We start from the raw sequence: 18,287 nt of genomic DNA, 5'->3' as shown, positions 1-18,287 counted from the left end.
TAATTTACAATAATGCGTGCAGTGTGTTTTGTGAAAAGACTAGAATTTGATTTTAGTGGAAATATATTTCCAAATGCTATAACTATAGGAGATGTTAATAATGATAATGAAAACGAACTTGTAGTTGGCAACATGGAAGGAGAGTTAGTCGTGTTTAAAGGCACGGAATCTAAGCCTTGGCGAAAAGCCAGTGAGCTTGGTATGATCACCGCTGTTGCCATTGGTGATATTTTCAATAACGGAACTAAAGCTTTGGTTGTAGTTTGTGGAGATGGGTGGTGCTATATATTTTATATAAAACCCACAAATGATGTGCAAAATTCTGATAGTTCTGATGTAATAAAAATTCAGCCAATTCATGCTCAACGAATTCCAGCAAATACCAAAGTAGTAGTGATCGGGGACATAAATAATGACGGCATTATTGAACTTGTGCTTGGGTTAACTGATCGTGTCGTGCGTTCGTATCGATGGGAACAGGGTAGCGCAGGAACACAGGATGAACCTTGTGGAAAACTTATTGGAATAAATAAATGGGAGTGTGCCAACCAGCTTGGAACAGTGACAATAAATCACTTAGGTGATGGTTCTGCATCTCTTCTAGTTGCACAGCCAGGTGGAACTGTCATTCGAATTAAATTCCATCAAGAAGACAAAGAGGAGAGCGCGGGAACTCCTACGAGGTAAGGATTTCTTTTTATTTCATGCACGATCATGTTTAGGAAAAAAAAAATCGTAAAAAGATCGAACTCATGCTGAAACTGTATATCATTGGGCTGATGTCACAACTATAATTCACTGTTCGATTTTTTTAAGAGAATAAATTAAAAAATCCAACGATTCAGTGTAGTTAGTATTCAATCTTTAACTGAGAGAATCGTTGGTAATACCAAAAATTCTCCGATTTAGAAATTATCAAAGAAATGAAAGCTTTCAGTTTAACGTCCCACAGTTAGAGCTATACCGAAGTTGAATACTAGTAGCCCCAGTAAAACAATGCCAGTAAAGTACTTTCACTGTCATTGCTTTACTGGAGGCTACTAAATACTACTTATAGCGTATATTCTGTTTTTCTGCACCTTTTCAGTATTAGTTTCAGTGGTAAGTAACAGAGAAATACCGGTACATAATGACGAATACGTATTTTTATAGTAATTCTCTTTTGCAATATTAAATTTTGTATTATATTTTACATTATACATGATTTCATACCAAGAGAACCCTGGTTGCAGGAATTCACAGATCACCACATGGCTCTGACCCTTGTCAACTGGCCATAAATTTAAGAAAACAAGAAGCGACCCTCGGTTAGAAACAGAAAAAGAGATTGCCAAATGTCCCCTTTTCTCAAGATTTCTTTCAGTCATGAATCACTCTTTGTGGTAGTGTGTTCGGTCATTAAACAATAACACTCGTATCGAGCAATATTTGGACGGAATTCCGGAGCCCGAGCCTTCTTCGCCAAGAACTTCGACGAAAGAAGATAATGTTGTAGTTGGGAGGGGAGCTAAGTTGCGTAAGCAAACGGTGATGTTAGTGTTTTTTTTTTTTTTTTTTTTTTTTTTTTAAATAATACGAAGTGTCATCGATAATGGTGGTGTCCTAACTTCCAAAAACTTAAATAAGTTATTAACGCAGGCGACTGGTGTTAGCATTAGTACTATAAAAAGAATTTGTGGGAAAATTGATATGAAAAACTATTCGACACCAAGAAAAAAAGAAAGTTGTAAAACAAAAGCTTCAATTCGACAAAATTGACGATTTCACTCGTGATTTATTGCGACGCACAGTTTTTGAATTTTATAAGGAAGGCAAATCTCCCACACCGGAAGCGCTAATTGAAGCAATGAGACTTAAGACAGCTGATACCGAATACAAGTTTCCATACCAACGCACTACAGTTTATCGCCTGCTACGAAGTATGACTTTGAAATATAAAACCTCGGTGAAAAAAGTATTAGTAGTGAAACACCACATGTAATTGAATGGCGATATAGATACCTGCATAGTATCAATGATCTTCGTGCTCAGTGTTATGCAAATGTGTACTTCGACGAAAAGTGGTTTGATAATAACTCCTGTCATATGAAGAACTGGACAGACGATTCGGACAATTGTGCTGTAACGAGTCCTGGGAATAAAGGTGATAGAATTGTTATTCTACATTGCGGGGGGTGTTCAGGTTTTATTGGCGATGCGCTTCTAATAACTCACAAAACAATGGCTGATGCTCCAGCAGATTACCATGGTAGCATGAATGCAGGTATCTTTGAGAATTGGTTTGAGGAGACACTATTGAAACGCCTTGAGACACCATCTGTAATTGTTATGGACAATGCCCCGTATCACAGTCGTGTTCTCAACCCAAAATCAACCTCTTCCTGGAAGAAAAGTCAAACTCTTAGCTATATGACCTTGTATAATATCCCCATTCGTAATCCTGTTCCTATAATTACCGTTCCCCTTGAAGTTATAGAAGAGAACACTTCTGTTACCGACAGGAAAAAGAAATATGCGGTGGACGAAAGAGCCGCAAAATTTGGGCATATTGTACTATGTTTACCACCTTACCATTGCGTCCTCAGCCCCATCAAAATGGTGTGGTCAGAACTGAAGGGTAGGGTTTCGTCTCAAAATTTAAGGAAACGACCAGTGAGGCCAGTAATACGAGTCGTGCATTCATGTGACGCCCGAAAAGTGGGTAAATCATATCAAACATTTAGAAAGCATTGAAAGAAGTTACGAAAACTTTCAATCTATTTTTGATGAAACGATTGAAGTCTGTGTACAAGTAACAGATTCTTCAGAAGATGAGAGTGATGATGATAGTTCATAAACAAGAAAGGTAAGAGTTTACTACATTTTGATCACAATCATATTAGTAGCATCAGTAAAATGGCTATTGCACACGCTTATCATATTCGTGGTTCTGACTTTGCAGGCACAATTTTCATTATTCACTTCACATTTTGAGACAAGTGAAGTGAATTTCTTTTATTTTTAAATTAAAAGATAGTGAGCCTGGTCTAGAGATCCAGAAATAAAGGCGATGGAAGTCACCTACTGACATCACCCACTAAAAGTTGGCTAGCTAGGCATACACATTCATAATCTGTATCTTCAGGGAGTTTGTAGTAACTTTCAGCCACTAATACTAATAATAATAATAGTGGTACCCATCCTTCAAGTGCTTGGGCGCAATCATTCCCCAAATTTCCCATTACACCCAAAATAAGTAGTAGAGGATTCCCCACCCCCAGAAAAAGGAAACATAAGGATAAGAGTACCCATACTAATTTATATCCCAAATAATAGGTCGCTATTTAATGTGGCAGCCAGTGCTAATTTCTATCTATACAAAATCAATCTAGATTTCCTTGTGCCTCCCTCCACAATTTTGCACTTTCAATTAAAAGAGAATGCATTCTTGGCTATGGCAATTAATTATTTTAAAAGTTCTCCTTTATAGGTAACGTTCTTAAAGGCATGATTAAGGTATAATTAAACCGACTGTGCTACTTTCAATGAAATATTTTCTTTCAATAATACTACTGCTACTACTACTAATAATCTTATGGATACAACCATCACCTAAAACCAGCCTGTGGACATTCCTGAATAATAATAATAATTACAACAATAATGCTATGTTAAATCTATCACAAAAAGTAATAATATGTTTTTATTTTTCACTTGTTTTCCTTCCTTTTTTCTTTCTTGTTTCTTCTTGTACCTAATGACATCGGACATCTGACAATAACCACCAACCATCGACCTAACAAGGGGTGGGTTGCCCTTTTGGTAGTGGTGTGAGAGAAGGCTCAGGTGTTTTGGAATTTCCTATATACCTTTTATTAGTTCTGGGTCAATCCATACGAAGTGGTCCAGAGGTGATTGCTCGACCATCTCCAAAAAATATAAACATTTGAGTGTGACGACCCTTGTATATGAGAAGGACAATAACACTATTCACGGTGTCGTATGTACAAGTTTTCCTGAATGACGGACATCTTTGTTATCGGTAGAGTGGCATTTTTTGCATTTGCAAGCGTTTACGAAAACTACAGTTGCTGAGGACGTACGTATCAGACGAACACCAAACAAAAACAGATGTTTAGAGGAGAGACTGAGGTACGTGGAGTACATATACTCTACCTTTTAAATAAATATACAAGGTTGCAAACCAATACATGAAATCACTAGAAAAAGTACAGAAAATTACACTTCAAAGGGGCTGTATTTTGAAATGGCATCAAGTGGCGAGTTCATAAGTTTTGTGCTGAATACTATTGCATGTATGGAGTCTGCCGAAATATCTACACCTATTATACCACTGGCACCATAGATTTATTGGGGTCCGAAAGTTGAAGTTTGTGATTTTGATGTCATATTTGGGGGGGGGGGGGTAATATCTCAGGAGGGAAGGTGCTAAAAATTGTTGCTTAGGCCACAAAGTAGTTCTGTATGGGAATAAACTATTGAAAAAAAAATCATGTATTACATGGAGAAGAAAGTAAGGACATTGTAAAAACGCGAAGAAAGCAGGTAAAAACGCGAAGAAAGCAGGTGCGTGAGGATGGTCGTAACCCGGAAAAAATTTAATTTTTTGATGTTTCATGCTAGATCTCAAAAACTACGTATGATTCAGCAATTAGGCCCGCTTTTGTTTGTGTTCAGTTGTGCAAGAGCTTGCGAGTGGGGTTTGTTCCATCTTTCTAGCCATGATCATTGCCACGTCTACAGGGTGGATAGTTTATCATGACCATCCGCTATAACGGACAAACCAAAAGAGAGAGAAAAGCGAAACTTTGTACGAAGCAATTGTAAGGAGGGGAATATCATTTTATGTATTAAACAGAAAGACCCAATAAACAATGTTGCCAACCCAATATAAACTTATATTTTTCAGATGGTTTTACATCAGATTGTTACATATTTCAAATCAACGTTTCAAACGTAAACTTAAAATATCACTTTTATTATTCAGTGTTGCAAGCTAAGGACGTTATAGTATCACAAACATCCAAAGTTCGAAAGCCTTTAATGCAAATACAGCATAACGGAGATGCACAGGATAATGCACATCGAAAGTACTTTAGTGTTGGATACCATGATCATGGTATGACTTGTTTCGAATGAATACAAATGAAATTACCAGGGCTTGAAAATTTTAATTTTTTTAAAAAACCTTTATTTCGAAAAAAATGGTTAGTTAAGTATCATATCTAGTTTCTTGTATGGTTTGTAATTGATGTGTAAATTATTTTGCCGTTTACAGCACTTCGATATCTCAAACCGTTCCGGAGATATGATAAACCGTTTGCAACACTGTTTAAATTGTGTAATGCGAAAGCTCGTTGTAATTACAGATGCTAAAAGCTATTTCTGTTATGCTATAGAGGAGAAGGTAAACAACAATAACTTTACATATTTTCCACAAATACGCCACTTTCAGCAAGTGTAACGCAACCTTGTGTACAGTTTAATTTCCATAAGTGGGATTGGATTTCAATGATACTATGCTGATACATTAAGTGCCTTAATACCGCGGTCCAGTTCGACGATGGGTGCCGTGAGTGCAAGGGGGAGCTAACCCCCTTACCATATGGACGTGACAATGATCATGGAGCTAGAAAGACGGAAGAAACGCTACTCAAAAGCTTTTGCATAACTGAACACAAACAAAAGCGGGCCTAATTGCTGAATCATACGTATTGTTTCAGATGTAGCATGAAACATATCAAAACATTTAAATTTTTCCGGGATGTGACCATCGTCACGCACCTGCTTTCTTCGCGTTTTTATCATGTCCTTACTTTTTTCTCCATGTAATATCAGTCATGATTTTTTTTTTTTTTTTTTTTTGCAATAGTTTATTCACATACAGAACCACTTTGTGGCCTTAGCAGCAGTTTTTAGCACCTAGCCCTCCTGAGATATTACGCCCCAAAAAATGGCATCAAAATCACAAACTTCAACTTTCGGACCCTCATAAATCTAAGGTGCTAGTAGTATCATAAGTATGGATATTTGCGCAGACTCTTTACATGTAATAGTATTCACACAAAACTTACGAAGCCCACACTTTATGCCATTCCAAATTACAGCCCCTTTAAAAGTGTAATTTTCTGTACTTTTTCTAGTGATTTCATGTATTGGTTTGCAACCTTGTATATTTATTTAAAAAGTAAGAGTATATATTCTCCATGTACCTCAGTCTCTCCTCTAAACATTCGTTTTTGTTTGGAGTTCGTCTGATTCGTACGTTCTCAGCAACCGTAGTTTTCGTAAACACTTGCAAATGCAAAACATGGCACTCTACCGACAACAAAGATGGCCGCCATTCAGGAACACTTGTACGTACGACAACGGGAATTATGTTCTTGACTTTGTCATACACAAAGTTCATCACAATCCAATTTCTATAATTTTCAGAGATGGTCGAGCAACCATTTTCGCCATCTTTGTACCACTTCAGATGGATTGACACTTCTATAATGTCGTAACTCATTTAACTGTTACTTTGTTGGATTCTTGTATAGTTAACCTCGTCCTAGTTTTTCTTTCTCCCATTAAATTCCTTCTCGACTTATATCTATCTATTCACTTTCCGTCAAAATATTCACTTTTGTACAGTGACATATGACCGAACCTATTGCTTTAAAATCCTTTGTCCTAGTATTCATTCTTTTCTTCCTTCTCTTCACTGACGAAGCGATGTTCGTGGCTTGAAAACTGCTGTCTATATAGTGGTTTTGATAATGTATTGGTTTGACCAATATATACTTATCTTTTATTGGGTAGTACACATATTTGAAGTTGAAAATTGACGTTTTAACTGTGATTGGCATTTGTAATTAGATAAATGAAAGTGAACAAAACACAGCAATTGAAAGAAACAATTGGTAACACTTTCGTCAGACACCTTATCAAAAACCGTGATTGACTTGATGAAAGCGAAAAAAAGCTTTTCAGATTTTCATGAAAACGAAGAAATAAAATTTAATTCAGTATTATGATCTAATACGTTCATAGGAAAGCTTTAGAACTGTTTTATTAAAACCAAAATACCTCTGGAAAACTGATTCCAAGGCTCTTGATAATACAGTACTAGGCGTGTAAATGCGCACCTTTTTCCTTCAAAATGTTAGACCTAAAAATAGAGTGCGGAGTATACACAGAATATTTCCGACAGCTTTATTAAACCGTGCACGTTTTCATTAAATCTCAACTTTGTAGATTTCGCGACAAAATGGTTCGAATATAGAAGCAGTAAGTATAATAAGTGCTTCTTCGTAATTTATCTATTCTAAGCAAATACACAGTAATTTCCCACTTCTGCGTCTCAGCAAAATTACCGAAAAAATGGGGTTTATCGTAAATTAAATACATAACTGAATAATAAAGGATGTCAGAACTTATCAAATAGAGGTACATAATGTATCTTTATTAGACTAAGCCGCACAACAAACACAGTAAAAAATAATAACACGCGCTAATTCACTAGATGTAGTTCACTGATTACGAAAAGTTGTGTGGAATTGATTGTATATCTTTTTATAACACGAAGCTCCCAGTAGGAGCAAAGTACTCATTGCGGAAATCTGAATTTTATGGTATTTTAATAAGACTCGCAATATCTGTGAGTAAATACGACAATTTAGGTTAGAGATATTTTTCTTTCTGAGTCAGGATTTATACGTAATTCTTATTTTCAAATTCCTGGACTATCTGCGTTAAATTTAGTATGATGCTTCTTGTATGCGAGGCATAACTTTTGTCGTATTTCCCTATCAAAAACAAGATGCGTATTAAACACGCATAAATACGGTATGCGGGTTGTGCAAACTGAGCGTTATATTCGAAGGAAAGACTTTAAAGCAGGTAGTGTTCATTTCAGTACACCATTATATTCATTTATTCATAGATGTAAAATGACATTAATAACATTAAGTGTAGTATCCTCTCAACCATACTCCCTTTTATCTTTTTTGTTATGTTTCTTCAATTATTTTACTTTCCCCTTCATAATGTGGGGTACAAGAATATGATGTATGAAATATATTGATAATTTGTGGTTATTAGAGTACATTTGTTTTTTCTTGGCACGCTTCCCGCCTAAAGGATGGATCTGTCTGCTACTCGTTGTTGCCATGCGACAATTAAATCGAGAGTTAAAATACGCTAGGAAACACAGCAAAACGCCAGACTATTCACAAATCACTGTAATACACTTGTGTGGCAACTAAGCACTTCAACTACCCGCCAAATAGCAATGACTTCATTTGATAGATTGGCTGACAACTAACGTCACCTACATGACAAAACCAATAAGACATCTATGGGATTAAAACGTTCGTGACGTGAGTGCTAGCAGAAAATACTTTAAAGACCAACCAAGTGCACTGGGGGCAAGTGTGCCAAAATAAAACAAACGTACTCTAGTATTATATTAATAACACTTGTGTCACAGTTTCAGAAATATGTTGCATAACGTGTCTGATGAAGCGATGTTATACCACCGAAACCGTTATACAAGTATTACTAATATATATTTGATTGTTAGTAAAGTACAGGAGTTAGTGTAGTACGTGCTTTTCACAGGCATCAGTTACTTTCAATATATGACACTTGAAAATTACCGTAATAATCCGGGAATACTACCATCAGAACAATCAGCAGTGAACCTGGATTGGAACTATATGAGCTCACACCGGGATTCGAATCCGACCTTCCATGCTTAAGGAGCATTAGCTAATCATAGCCTCGAGAGAACCTTAACAACTACCAAATATAACGAACGCCAACACCTCACCTCAGTTCGAATTGTTGTTTAGATTTCTCGTAGTATAACTCATATACAAAATTTGTTGTTCCGTACTATGATGAGTATTCAATGGTTACACACTATTTTTCAATCTCTTAATGCAATAGTTCCATTTTATATGGCGTCTTATTGAATTATATCTTAATAATCATAAATAAACAGGTACATGGCAACGGAACTGTTACTTTAGCAACCGGAACACTGTCATGATAAGTAGTAAACAAAAATATCCACCTAGCGACTGAAAAATAAAGATTTACAAAACAAGATTATTCATGACATTCAGTGTAACATTTCTTCCTCTATTATGTAGCTAGTACCTACATTAAGGCACTTCTGGTCCTAAATATTATAGAAAATAAACGACGTAAATGCACGTTATCGTTGTACAAAATATGTATACATTGTATGTATGATTCGCTTACTAATAAAACTTCAACTGACCAAAGCAGTATATATATTTTAAGATGATATATTTGTGTTACATAATGTGCCTGAGTCTGTCATAATTTGTCTGAGGAAGGCTATGCTACATAGCCGAAACTATAACACAAATATATAATTTTAAAATATATACTGCTTTGGTCAGTTGGAGTTTTATTAGTAATCTTGAATTTTCCAAAGCTACAATAAATAATTTACGATTCGCTTCAATTTTTTTTTTTTTTTTTTTTTTTTTTTCAGTGAATTATTGTCGACAATGTCAGTTGAATACCATCCACTATCATCGTCACGAATGCGGAATCCTAATGTCTCAACTGAAATCCTGGGGGACATCGAGCAAGGACCAGGCAAAGAAGATGGGAAGGCTTGTCCATATGCTGTAGCCACTTTAGATGGAACTCTTATGCTAGTTCAGGAAGAGGAGATTCTCTGGTAAGGGTTATTTATAATGAGAGAACCTAATAAATTATGAATCGTATTATTTTAGATTTTCGAAAATTTATTTTAATATTAAACTAGAATGTAAATACAGTTATTTTGAAGGATTGGACTGCAATTGCATTTAACGCCTGATAGTTCAGTCGCTGATGGCCGAATGTATATTTGGAACAAACGAATCCTGAAAATGAAGTACAGAAAGTCGTGGAAACATAATTATATACAGTGAGAAAAGGCACGCTGTAAGCTCTTTCTCTAATCACTTCATTAGAGCGTGAGGGGAAGAACCAGGAAACAAAGAACACAAACGCATCTGTTAAAGTGTCAAGGTGAGCGCCCCCACTTTGGTATGTAGCAACGTTTTTTACTGTGTGTAATGATGTTTTCACTTTTTCTGGTAATCGATTCATGCTTCAAATGCATTTAAGAACACACAATGGGAATTCAAAATCTGACCAAAATTGCTACTCAAAAGGAAGATGATGGTGGTGGAGGTCCTAACATGGTGCTTGTGAGACATCTTGAACATGTTATATAGGGTGTTCGAATTTATTCAGTACTCGCCTTAATACCACGTATGCGCCCCAAATGGCTGCAAAAGCAGCTGTTCGACCACGTAGCCGTCGTATAGATGTTAAAGTCTTTTTGCATTTAGATTTGCATACTTGCTGTAGATTTTAGCGTAGCTGGACAATAGTAGTTGACGAATCTCAGTTGGCGACCAGTATGTCTCACATGTTTTTGATAACGTTTAGGTAGTGAGTTCTAGAAGACCAAGATAGAAAGAAAACATGTAATCAGTAGAGTACGCTAGATTGTCCTGATGGTATGGAAACAAGTATTATCCTGCTGGAAGATGGATTCCAACAAAGCTTGGGGCCGCGGTGGCTCAGTGTTAGAGCGTTCACCTCTGGTGCTTGGGGTTCCGGGTTCGATCCCAGCCCCCGCCAAGTGAACTTTGTGGTGGACAAACACCGTGTGCGTGGGTCGGGGTTCTCCCGTTTCCTCCCACTTTCTTCATTCCACCATTTCATCCATTACTCATCATCACCGTCTCCTTTAGCCTAACCGGCATAACCGTGGGACGTAAAACTCAAAGATTTCATTTCATTTTCATTTCCAACAAAGCTTCTAGATAAGAACGAAGCACAAGTTCAACGACATCATGAATGTACGACACAGTAGTCACTTTCCTGAACGAACAACAGAGGCGAGCGGAAAATGTAGCTTATTGCCCGCCATACCAGAATGTCACGTGTGAGTATGGCGAATGCGAACGCACACTATATATTTATTCCTACTTGCACGCCTATGAACACATACAGGTGTCATTCTCCGAGCAGAACCAACTCCCATCGCCGATTACCATCACTCTCCATTCTCTCGCAACTACAGACTCTCCAATCATTACCGATGAGCAGGTGTTAGGAGTAATCGTGCAAGAGAAACGTGGGAACGTTGCTCTTTTGTGTTTAGTGTTGGTGCGCTCATAAAGGACCACGGTGTCTCTTATTGCAATGGCACGTTGCTGTCTTGTAAGTTAGTGACTGGCGGACACATGTGCTTTAGGAAGACTGCCCCTATAATTGTACACAGCAAAGATGAACTATTGACACTTGCGTGACTATACGAACCCTGCACAATGTCAGTTGTACAATAGGCATTCTTCGATAGAACCATTCTGATAGCTTATACAGATAATGCTCTACATGCTACTATTTGTTGTATTATCCGGTCACCTTAAAACAATTAGCAGTATTGTCAGCTACAAGCACTACAATAAACCTGTCCTTTGCTGTGACCGGTAGGCTGAGAATATTCAACTAAGACTAGCATTCACTCTAGAGAATTACGTTCTGTGCTATAAATTTAGTTTGAGCTGTTTCGTAGCTAAGCGGTTAGCGTACGCGCCTTTGGCGTGAGAGACCCGGGTTCGATTCCCTGCGAGAGCTCATGTGGTTCGGATTCCACGTTAATCAGTAGGTCCCGTCTCATATAGCCTCGTTGCTGAAAAGGACGTTAAACTGAAAATCAACTCAAGTATAAATTTAGTTCCAGTTGGAAGATGTATATGATAGATTCTTACAGTTCGTACCAGTATTTCCATTAGGGATATGTGTATATTATCACATACTAGCAGCGTTCACCCCGCTTCGCTGCGGTCACCCCGGAACGCAATAAACTTTGTTACTTAGATAATTTTTACTTTTTCGCTTTCAAGTGATATGATAAAAACCATAGTAGATTGCAGTAAATGTTAACATTATATCGCCTGTCATTTATGTTAACCCGCCCCGCTTCGCTGCGGTCACCCCGGAACGCAATAAACTTTGTTACTTAGATAATTTTTACTTTTTCGCTTTCAAATTGCAGTAAATGTTAACATTATAGCGCCTGTCATTTATGTTAACCCGCCGAGTGACACGGTCATGCGGGTTGCATATAAATACGTTTATTTTTACCTATGATGAACTAATAACAAAGGATTTGTACGTTATGGACACTTGAATGGTCAATTATCTCAAGACACTGGTAATTAAAAATTAAAGTGATATGATAAAAACCATCTAGGGTCCAAATCCTAATAACCCCCCAAAAATAAAAGAAATTGGTTCAGCCGTATTAGCGTGATGAGGGAACAAAGGATTTGTACGTTCTCTTTTATAATCACATATAAGAGAAAACACAACTACTATGCATATAGGCACGAGTACTGGCTGCCAGAGAGCAGTTTGCTAGTACTATTCGAACATCTAAAATAGTAATGCGTGCAGAGCGCATTCCGCAGAGCAGTTTCCGAGCGTTCAGATTGTGTAACTTTTGTTGAAGCTACCAGGAATGCCTCATATCAGGGTTGGCAAAAACCATGGTTTTTATTAAAAATACCAATAAAACCGTTTTTTTGGTTTAAACCAGGTTTTTTTTGGTTTAAACCAGGTTTATTTGGTTTAAATAATTTGCTTTATATATTCATATCATATATGGACAGAAATAAGTTTGTTTCGCCTTGATGTTATTATGCAACAGCCGGGCTATGCTGGAAGGGGTCACATAAGCTTAAAGCGGAATAAAAAACTGCTTCTCGAGTTACATCCGAGAGAAATTGTCCTCCATTTGAACTCGGAACCAGGACTAATTGGTTACAAATGCGATATGTCTGCCGACTCACTCACGAAGGAATCCTGATAAAAATACGTTGTACTGATCTTTACATGCTTCTTAATATAACTGTCAAGAGTCATTTCAGAAGGACAAAAAGATAAACAGTTGCACAAGTGAAACCATTATACAGAAGAACTAATTTAGTTCAAGTTAGTTAACAACGACTTTTATTGGTCCAAATTAGAGAAATACAACGACTTAATTTGCATATCAGTAAGAAAAGTGAATAAAGATACGAATTATTTGAGTCCACTTTGGCTCAGACTCATTTATACATAAAATAGATACCAAAGATACTTCTCATTTCACTAAATGCCTCTCGTGGGGTCTGTATGACCCCCCTCCCACACACACACAAAAAGTACGGCATTTCGATGTATTTTATCAATAGTAAACATTGAAACGAAACAATGTTTAGAATTTTTCTTTGATTGCAATTACATAACAATAATAACAACTACAAAAAAATTACAAAACAAACATTTATAAACTAATACAAAAAAAAAAAAAAGTTGCTTTTGTAGCATAATCTTTTTGAGTAATGAATGGTGAATTTAGGTCTGAATATAATACGAATAATATATGGGAGTGAAACGTGATAACCCACAAATGTGTGTTCATCAAGATTTTACAAACACTTACACTTTTACGAACATTTCTCGTTTTTTGGTTTAAACCAGTTGGTTTTTTTGAAAAAACCAGCTGGTTTAAACCATGGTTTAAATCAACTTGGTTTAAACCAGCCAACCCTGCCTCATATAAATATATATATACAAAGGGTTGATTAATTCGTGTGTCAATTTCATTTGTTCACTGTGCAAAAGTAGTATGAGGTAAAGCCGTGCAATTTGGTGTAACTTTAGACGAAGGACATAAGTTTTGTTTCGGCATAGAAGCATGTCACTTGTACAGCGGTGGACACTTCTAAATGGTACACCTTAGCCGTAAATCTCCATATAGCTGTACCATTTAGAAGTGTCCACCGCTGTACTAAAGATTGAAGAGATATAGGGTCAAAGATCAAATTTCGATTATTTTTTTTTTTCCTTATGGGATTGCAATGGTAAATTCTGAAAGAGTCTGAAAAAACGTAAATCGAAGTTATAACAAAGAAAAAGCTGTATGGTACGATTCTATGTCGCAAACCGACCAAATATGCGTCAGTCAAGTGCCATGGTCATAGGTCACTGTCAGATCAAGGTCACAGGTCACGTTGAGAACCTATTTGACATGATGAAGTACGAACATTGCGTTGTTTTCAGTGTATTCAAATGGCATATCTGGGAACTTCACCCTGCAGGAAAACATCTGTACACCCATTAAACATTAATGAAATATGCGTTTTTGGATTGCGTATGCGTGATTTCTTTTATGCTGGTAAGGACCACCATCAAAAGTCTCTCGAATTCAAAAATTGGACCTCTTAAAATTCGGCTTTTTCGCAATTTTGGACAGCCCTAGCTCTGAAACTATGCACTTTTGGGCATAGGTCCATATGAACTTTTTCTCTTATTTTGATGTAAGGAATCACCTCTTAAAGTTTGTCGGTATAGTTCATTAACACCCTGTATATATATTGTGGCAATAAAAGTCCTGGGATAATTTCATAAAATTGAAAATATTACCTGCAGGAGAAAAGGAATGTTCCGTCAGCTTTCTAAGTAGCAATCTCTCTGGATGCACAACTTAACTCTTCAGCATAGTGACTAAAAGCTTTTGGAAAAGCCATCTTCTTCGATGCTCTTGGGTTCCCTCGTAACTGCCTTCTTGATGAACTCATGTATGGTGCTCTTCAGGTAGAGTTTCAACTTCGGGAACAGGAACTTATTTTTTTGTCGGGCTAAGTCTGATAAGTACAGTGGATAATCGATGACAGGCCTGTTTCTTGGCCGAACACCACCTGAAAATGTTACAGTTGTGTGAGAAGACATTGTCGTGGACAGGTCTCCAGTTTGTCGGAACTGGTTAATTGTGACTGGACACGCGGGTCATACGGTAGAGAACTCTCTTCATGACCTTTAAACAAAAGCTGCCATTGATTGTCTGGTCTTCTGGAACAAATTCACGCTGAATGAAACCTTTACCATCAGAAAAGGGAACTGAATCGTGACTTAAGCATAGAAACTTGGGTTAGTCGTGCCTTGTGCCTAGCGCACAATTGTTGTTCGGTAATAGAACCATACTTGAAATATCATGTCTTCTCCAGTGAAAATGATTTTGAAGAAATCTAGCGGGAAATCTACCGTCACGATGAAAGCTTTGCAACTTGACACTAGGTGTCTCGTCTTTTCAACTTTCAGGGTGCAAAGCGCACAGTTTCGTTTTCCCCGAATCTTTAAGGATTATACGCGTAATGGTATCTTTATTGAAGTCGAAAATACTTCTGATTTCTCTGAGGCTTAGATTATTGTTGTTAGCAAGAAGGTTCTTCACAGAGTTTACAGTTTTGCCATCTTTTCGTGTGTTTGGCTGTCCTGTTCTCTAGTCCTCATGAGAGGCTTACTATGCTCGTGAAAGATTTGTGCCACTCAGATTGATGTTCCAGTTAATGCTTCATTCTCGTGAGAACTCTGTAGAAAGCTATGGATTTCCATGAGTGATTTTTCCCAGTTTATACAAAACATGATTGCAGTCCTCTGCCCCATACTGAGAACACGTCGAGTTACTGCCAACATGTAGTAGTTGTGTTGAACTCCATTATGAGCAGCAATATTAAACTGTTGCTCGACTGCAGGTCGAGACATGTTGAAACTTGCTCCAGACACTCTACAGGCATGTGCATTCGCAGTGCTGCTGTTGTTCCTGTGATTGACCGCTTCTTCTGGTTGCAAAAAAATTCAATCCGGCAACTTTATTGCTGCACTGGAGTTTATTATTATTTGGCAGTTTCACTGTTTTTATAACTATATAACCATTTTGAAAGAAGTGAGTGAAATTTATTACATAATGTAAAAGCATATTGGTCCCTATCCCGAAGAGAAAAGGCACGGAAATGCGAAGAACACAGAACGTTAAGTTTGCTTTCCCATGCATCAAAAATACTGTGCAAAATTATCATATAACGAATGGAAGGGAAAATCGAAGAGAGGCTGTCGATAGGTCAGTTTGGATTCAGGAGAGAAAGGGGAACAAGGGAAGCAATACTGAGTCTACGGTTGATCATGGAACAGCACTTCAGAATAAACAAACCAATTGTGATAGCATTTGTAGATACAGAGAAAGTTTTTGATAACGTAGATTGAATATCATGTTCAGAGCGTTGAAGAATCTGAAGGTGGATTTCAGAGACAGAAGAATAATATACCAACTTTATAGGAATCAGACAGTTGTTATAGGAAGAGATCAGAAGGAAGTAAGAATAAATAAAGGAGTGAGGCAAGGATGTGGACTTTCACCTTTCCTGTTCAACCTCTATATATAAGAGGCTATGAAAGAATTGTTTCATAGAAACGAAAAAAGCGTAAAAGTAAATGGCCAGGTTTTCAGCACAATAAGGTTTGCTGATGACATAACGCTGATAGCGGAGAACGAAGAGATGTGCAGGAAGTACTTTCAAACTTGAACCACAAACTGAAAAAAAAAAATGAAGATAAATAAGAAGAAAACCAAAGTGATAAAGTGCACAAGAGCAGGGCAGGAAGGGGCAAATGTATGGCTAAATGGAGAGAAAATCGAAGACGTTAAGACGTTCCTCTATTTAGAAAGTCTAATATTCTCGGAAGAAGGGAAAAAGACGGAAGGCTAAAGAAGTTCAAGAACGGCTAAACGAGCATTCAATAAGAAAAGAGGACTACTAACATCAAGAAATGTGTCGTTGAACGCTCGAAAACAATTTATTAAGACCCTGGTATGGAGCGTGGTGCTTTACGGATCGGAGACGTGGACATTGGGAAAAGCTGAAACATCCAAACTGAAAAGCATTTGAAATGTGGTGTTGGCGCAGAATGCTGCGCATATCATGGACCGAAAGGGAAAGGAACTAAGACGCACTAAAAGAAGCTAATGAAAGACGACAGATCATGAAGGTAATATGAAAAAGAAGAAACAACATGCTTGGCCATCTTATTCGGCATTCCAATTGATCACCGTGTTGATAGAGGAAAAGGCAGAAGGAAAACCAGGAAGAGGAAGACCAAGGATAGAATGTCTAGATGCAGTTATGAAGAAGAGACCTTATCAAATAAAAAACAGGTCTCCCAAGGAAAAGAAAACTTAGATTTCCATGTTGCCCACCAACCTATAGTTGAGATAAGAAAGAAGAATGTAAAAGAGTAATAATAATAAAAAGTACATAATATTCAACATAAAATTTATTACTTATTTTCAATTGACTTGATATATGTAAAGATTTGCAATGGTTAGTACCATTTGATTATGAAGTTCGGAAGATGTTCAATAAGACAAACATTTAAGAGATGTGAATAATATGTTTGGTATTGGTTGCTTACTTCTGTTTGTCACCTTCCGTGTGTTCAATACATATAATGTTCACTTAATATTTAATTTATTAATGTCAGTAATTACATGATTTAAGCCATTTTCTCGCGTCAGGATAACATTTGTCCAAGCTCCCCTCTCCGTACCGTTAACATTTAAAATTAAGCTCTAGGACATATTGTATATTGAAGTTTAGAAATTCTTTAGCATATCAGGGGAAAAAAAAATCTTTTACTTCAGCAACTAACTTCGCATTAGTACAAGTATTATTGATGGTAAAGAATAATCAGAAGAAAAAATATTTTATACAGATATATATTTCCTAATTTTGTTAAGAACTTTAGAATTTCTACATATTAAAAAAAATAAATAAAAAAAAAAACTACCTCTTTTCGCGTGAAAGAACTATCACAGTTACAGCATAAACTTTGAATGGATAAATGAAGTATAAATTTTGTTCTTTTTTCAGGTCAATTCAAGTAGATCATCAGCTATTTTCCTTAACAAAGTTGGATGTAACGGGAGATGGCCGAGATGAAGTTATCGCCTGTTCGTGGGACGGACACACATACATTTTAAACTTAGAAAAGCAAGCAGTAAGATTCCAGTTCGAAGAGTCGGTTGCATCATTTTGCTCAGGTTATTACAATCTTTCTCCTGCCAACAGTGTACCATGTTTTGTGTATACAACATTTACCAACAAAATTTATCTATATTATGATGTTCAACTGCCAAGTTTATATACAAAAAGCTTTAAAAAGGGCATCTCAAACCACATAAAACTGAATGAACTGAAGAACATCCCTGTGTGTAAAATGAATAGAGAACAATTCCAGCAGTTTTCAAGTTGGTGCTTGTATGGTAAATTTGAGAAGAAATTTCCAAGTGTATAATAAATGGTTTCCTAAAAATGCTGTAATTAATGTATCTTTATATACAGGATAATCCTTTACCATTTTGTTCATATATAACATTTAAA

At 36.8% G+C, this 18,287-nt stretch overlaps 1 protein-coding gene across 1 annotated transcript; it reads left to right on the top strand.

Annotated features, from left to right (window-relative positions):
- The first annotated feature begins 12 nt into the window (after nucleotides 1-12).
- Nucleotides 13-18,219, top strand: LOC145660667 (KICSTOR complex protein ITFG2-like). Its single transcript, XM_081725989.1, has 3 exons — nucleotides 13-683; nucleotides 9,512-9,703; nucleotides 17,778-18,219. Exons 1-3 carry the CDS (start codon nucleotides 13-15, stop codon nucleotides 18,199-18,201), a joined length of 1,287 nt encoding a protein of 428 aa, XP_081582115.1. The 3' UTR covers nucleotides 18,202-18,219.
- The last annotated feature ends 68 nt before the right edge of the window (nucleotides 18,220-18,287 follow it).

The sequence above is a fragment of the Thermobia domestica genome, chromosome 9 (genome assembly GCF_964235325.1).
Source record: "Thermobia domestica chromosome 9, izTheDome1.hap1.1, whole genome shotgun sequence".
Classification (NCBI taxonomy): domain Eukaryota; kingdom Metazoa; phylum Arthropoda; class Insecta; order Zygentoma; family Lepismatidae; genus Thermobia; species Thermobia domestica.
The sequence above is the reverse complement of the archived record's forward strand: the minus strand, read 5'-3'. Positions and strand labels throughout refer to the sequence as shown.

What these genes read in the sequence shown, in the direction of transcription:
- LOC145660667 (XM_081725989.1), top strand. Translation starts at nt 13, where the DNA reads ATGCGTGCAGTGTGTTTTGTGAAAAGACTAGAATTTGATTTTAGTGGA. An exon ending in AGCGCGGGAACTCCTACGAG is followed by an intron (nt 684 to 9,511) that starts GTAAGGATTTCT and finishes TTTTTTTTTCAG; the next exon opens with TGAATTATTGTCGACAATGT. An exon ending in CAGGAAGAGGAGATTCTCTG is followed by an intron (nt 9,704 to 17,777) that starts GTAAGGGTTATT and finishes TTCTTTTTTCAG; the next exon opens with GTCAATTCAAGTAGATCATC.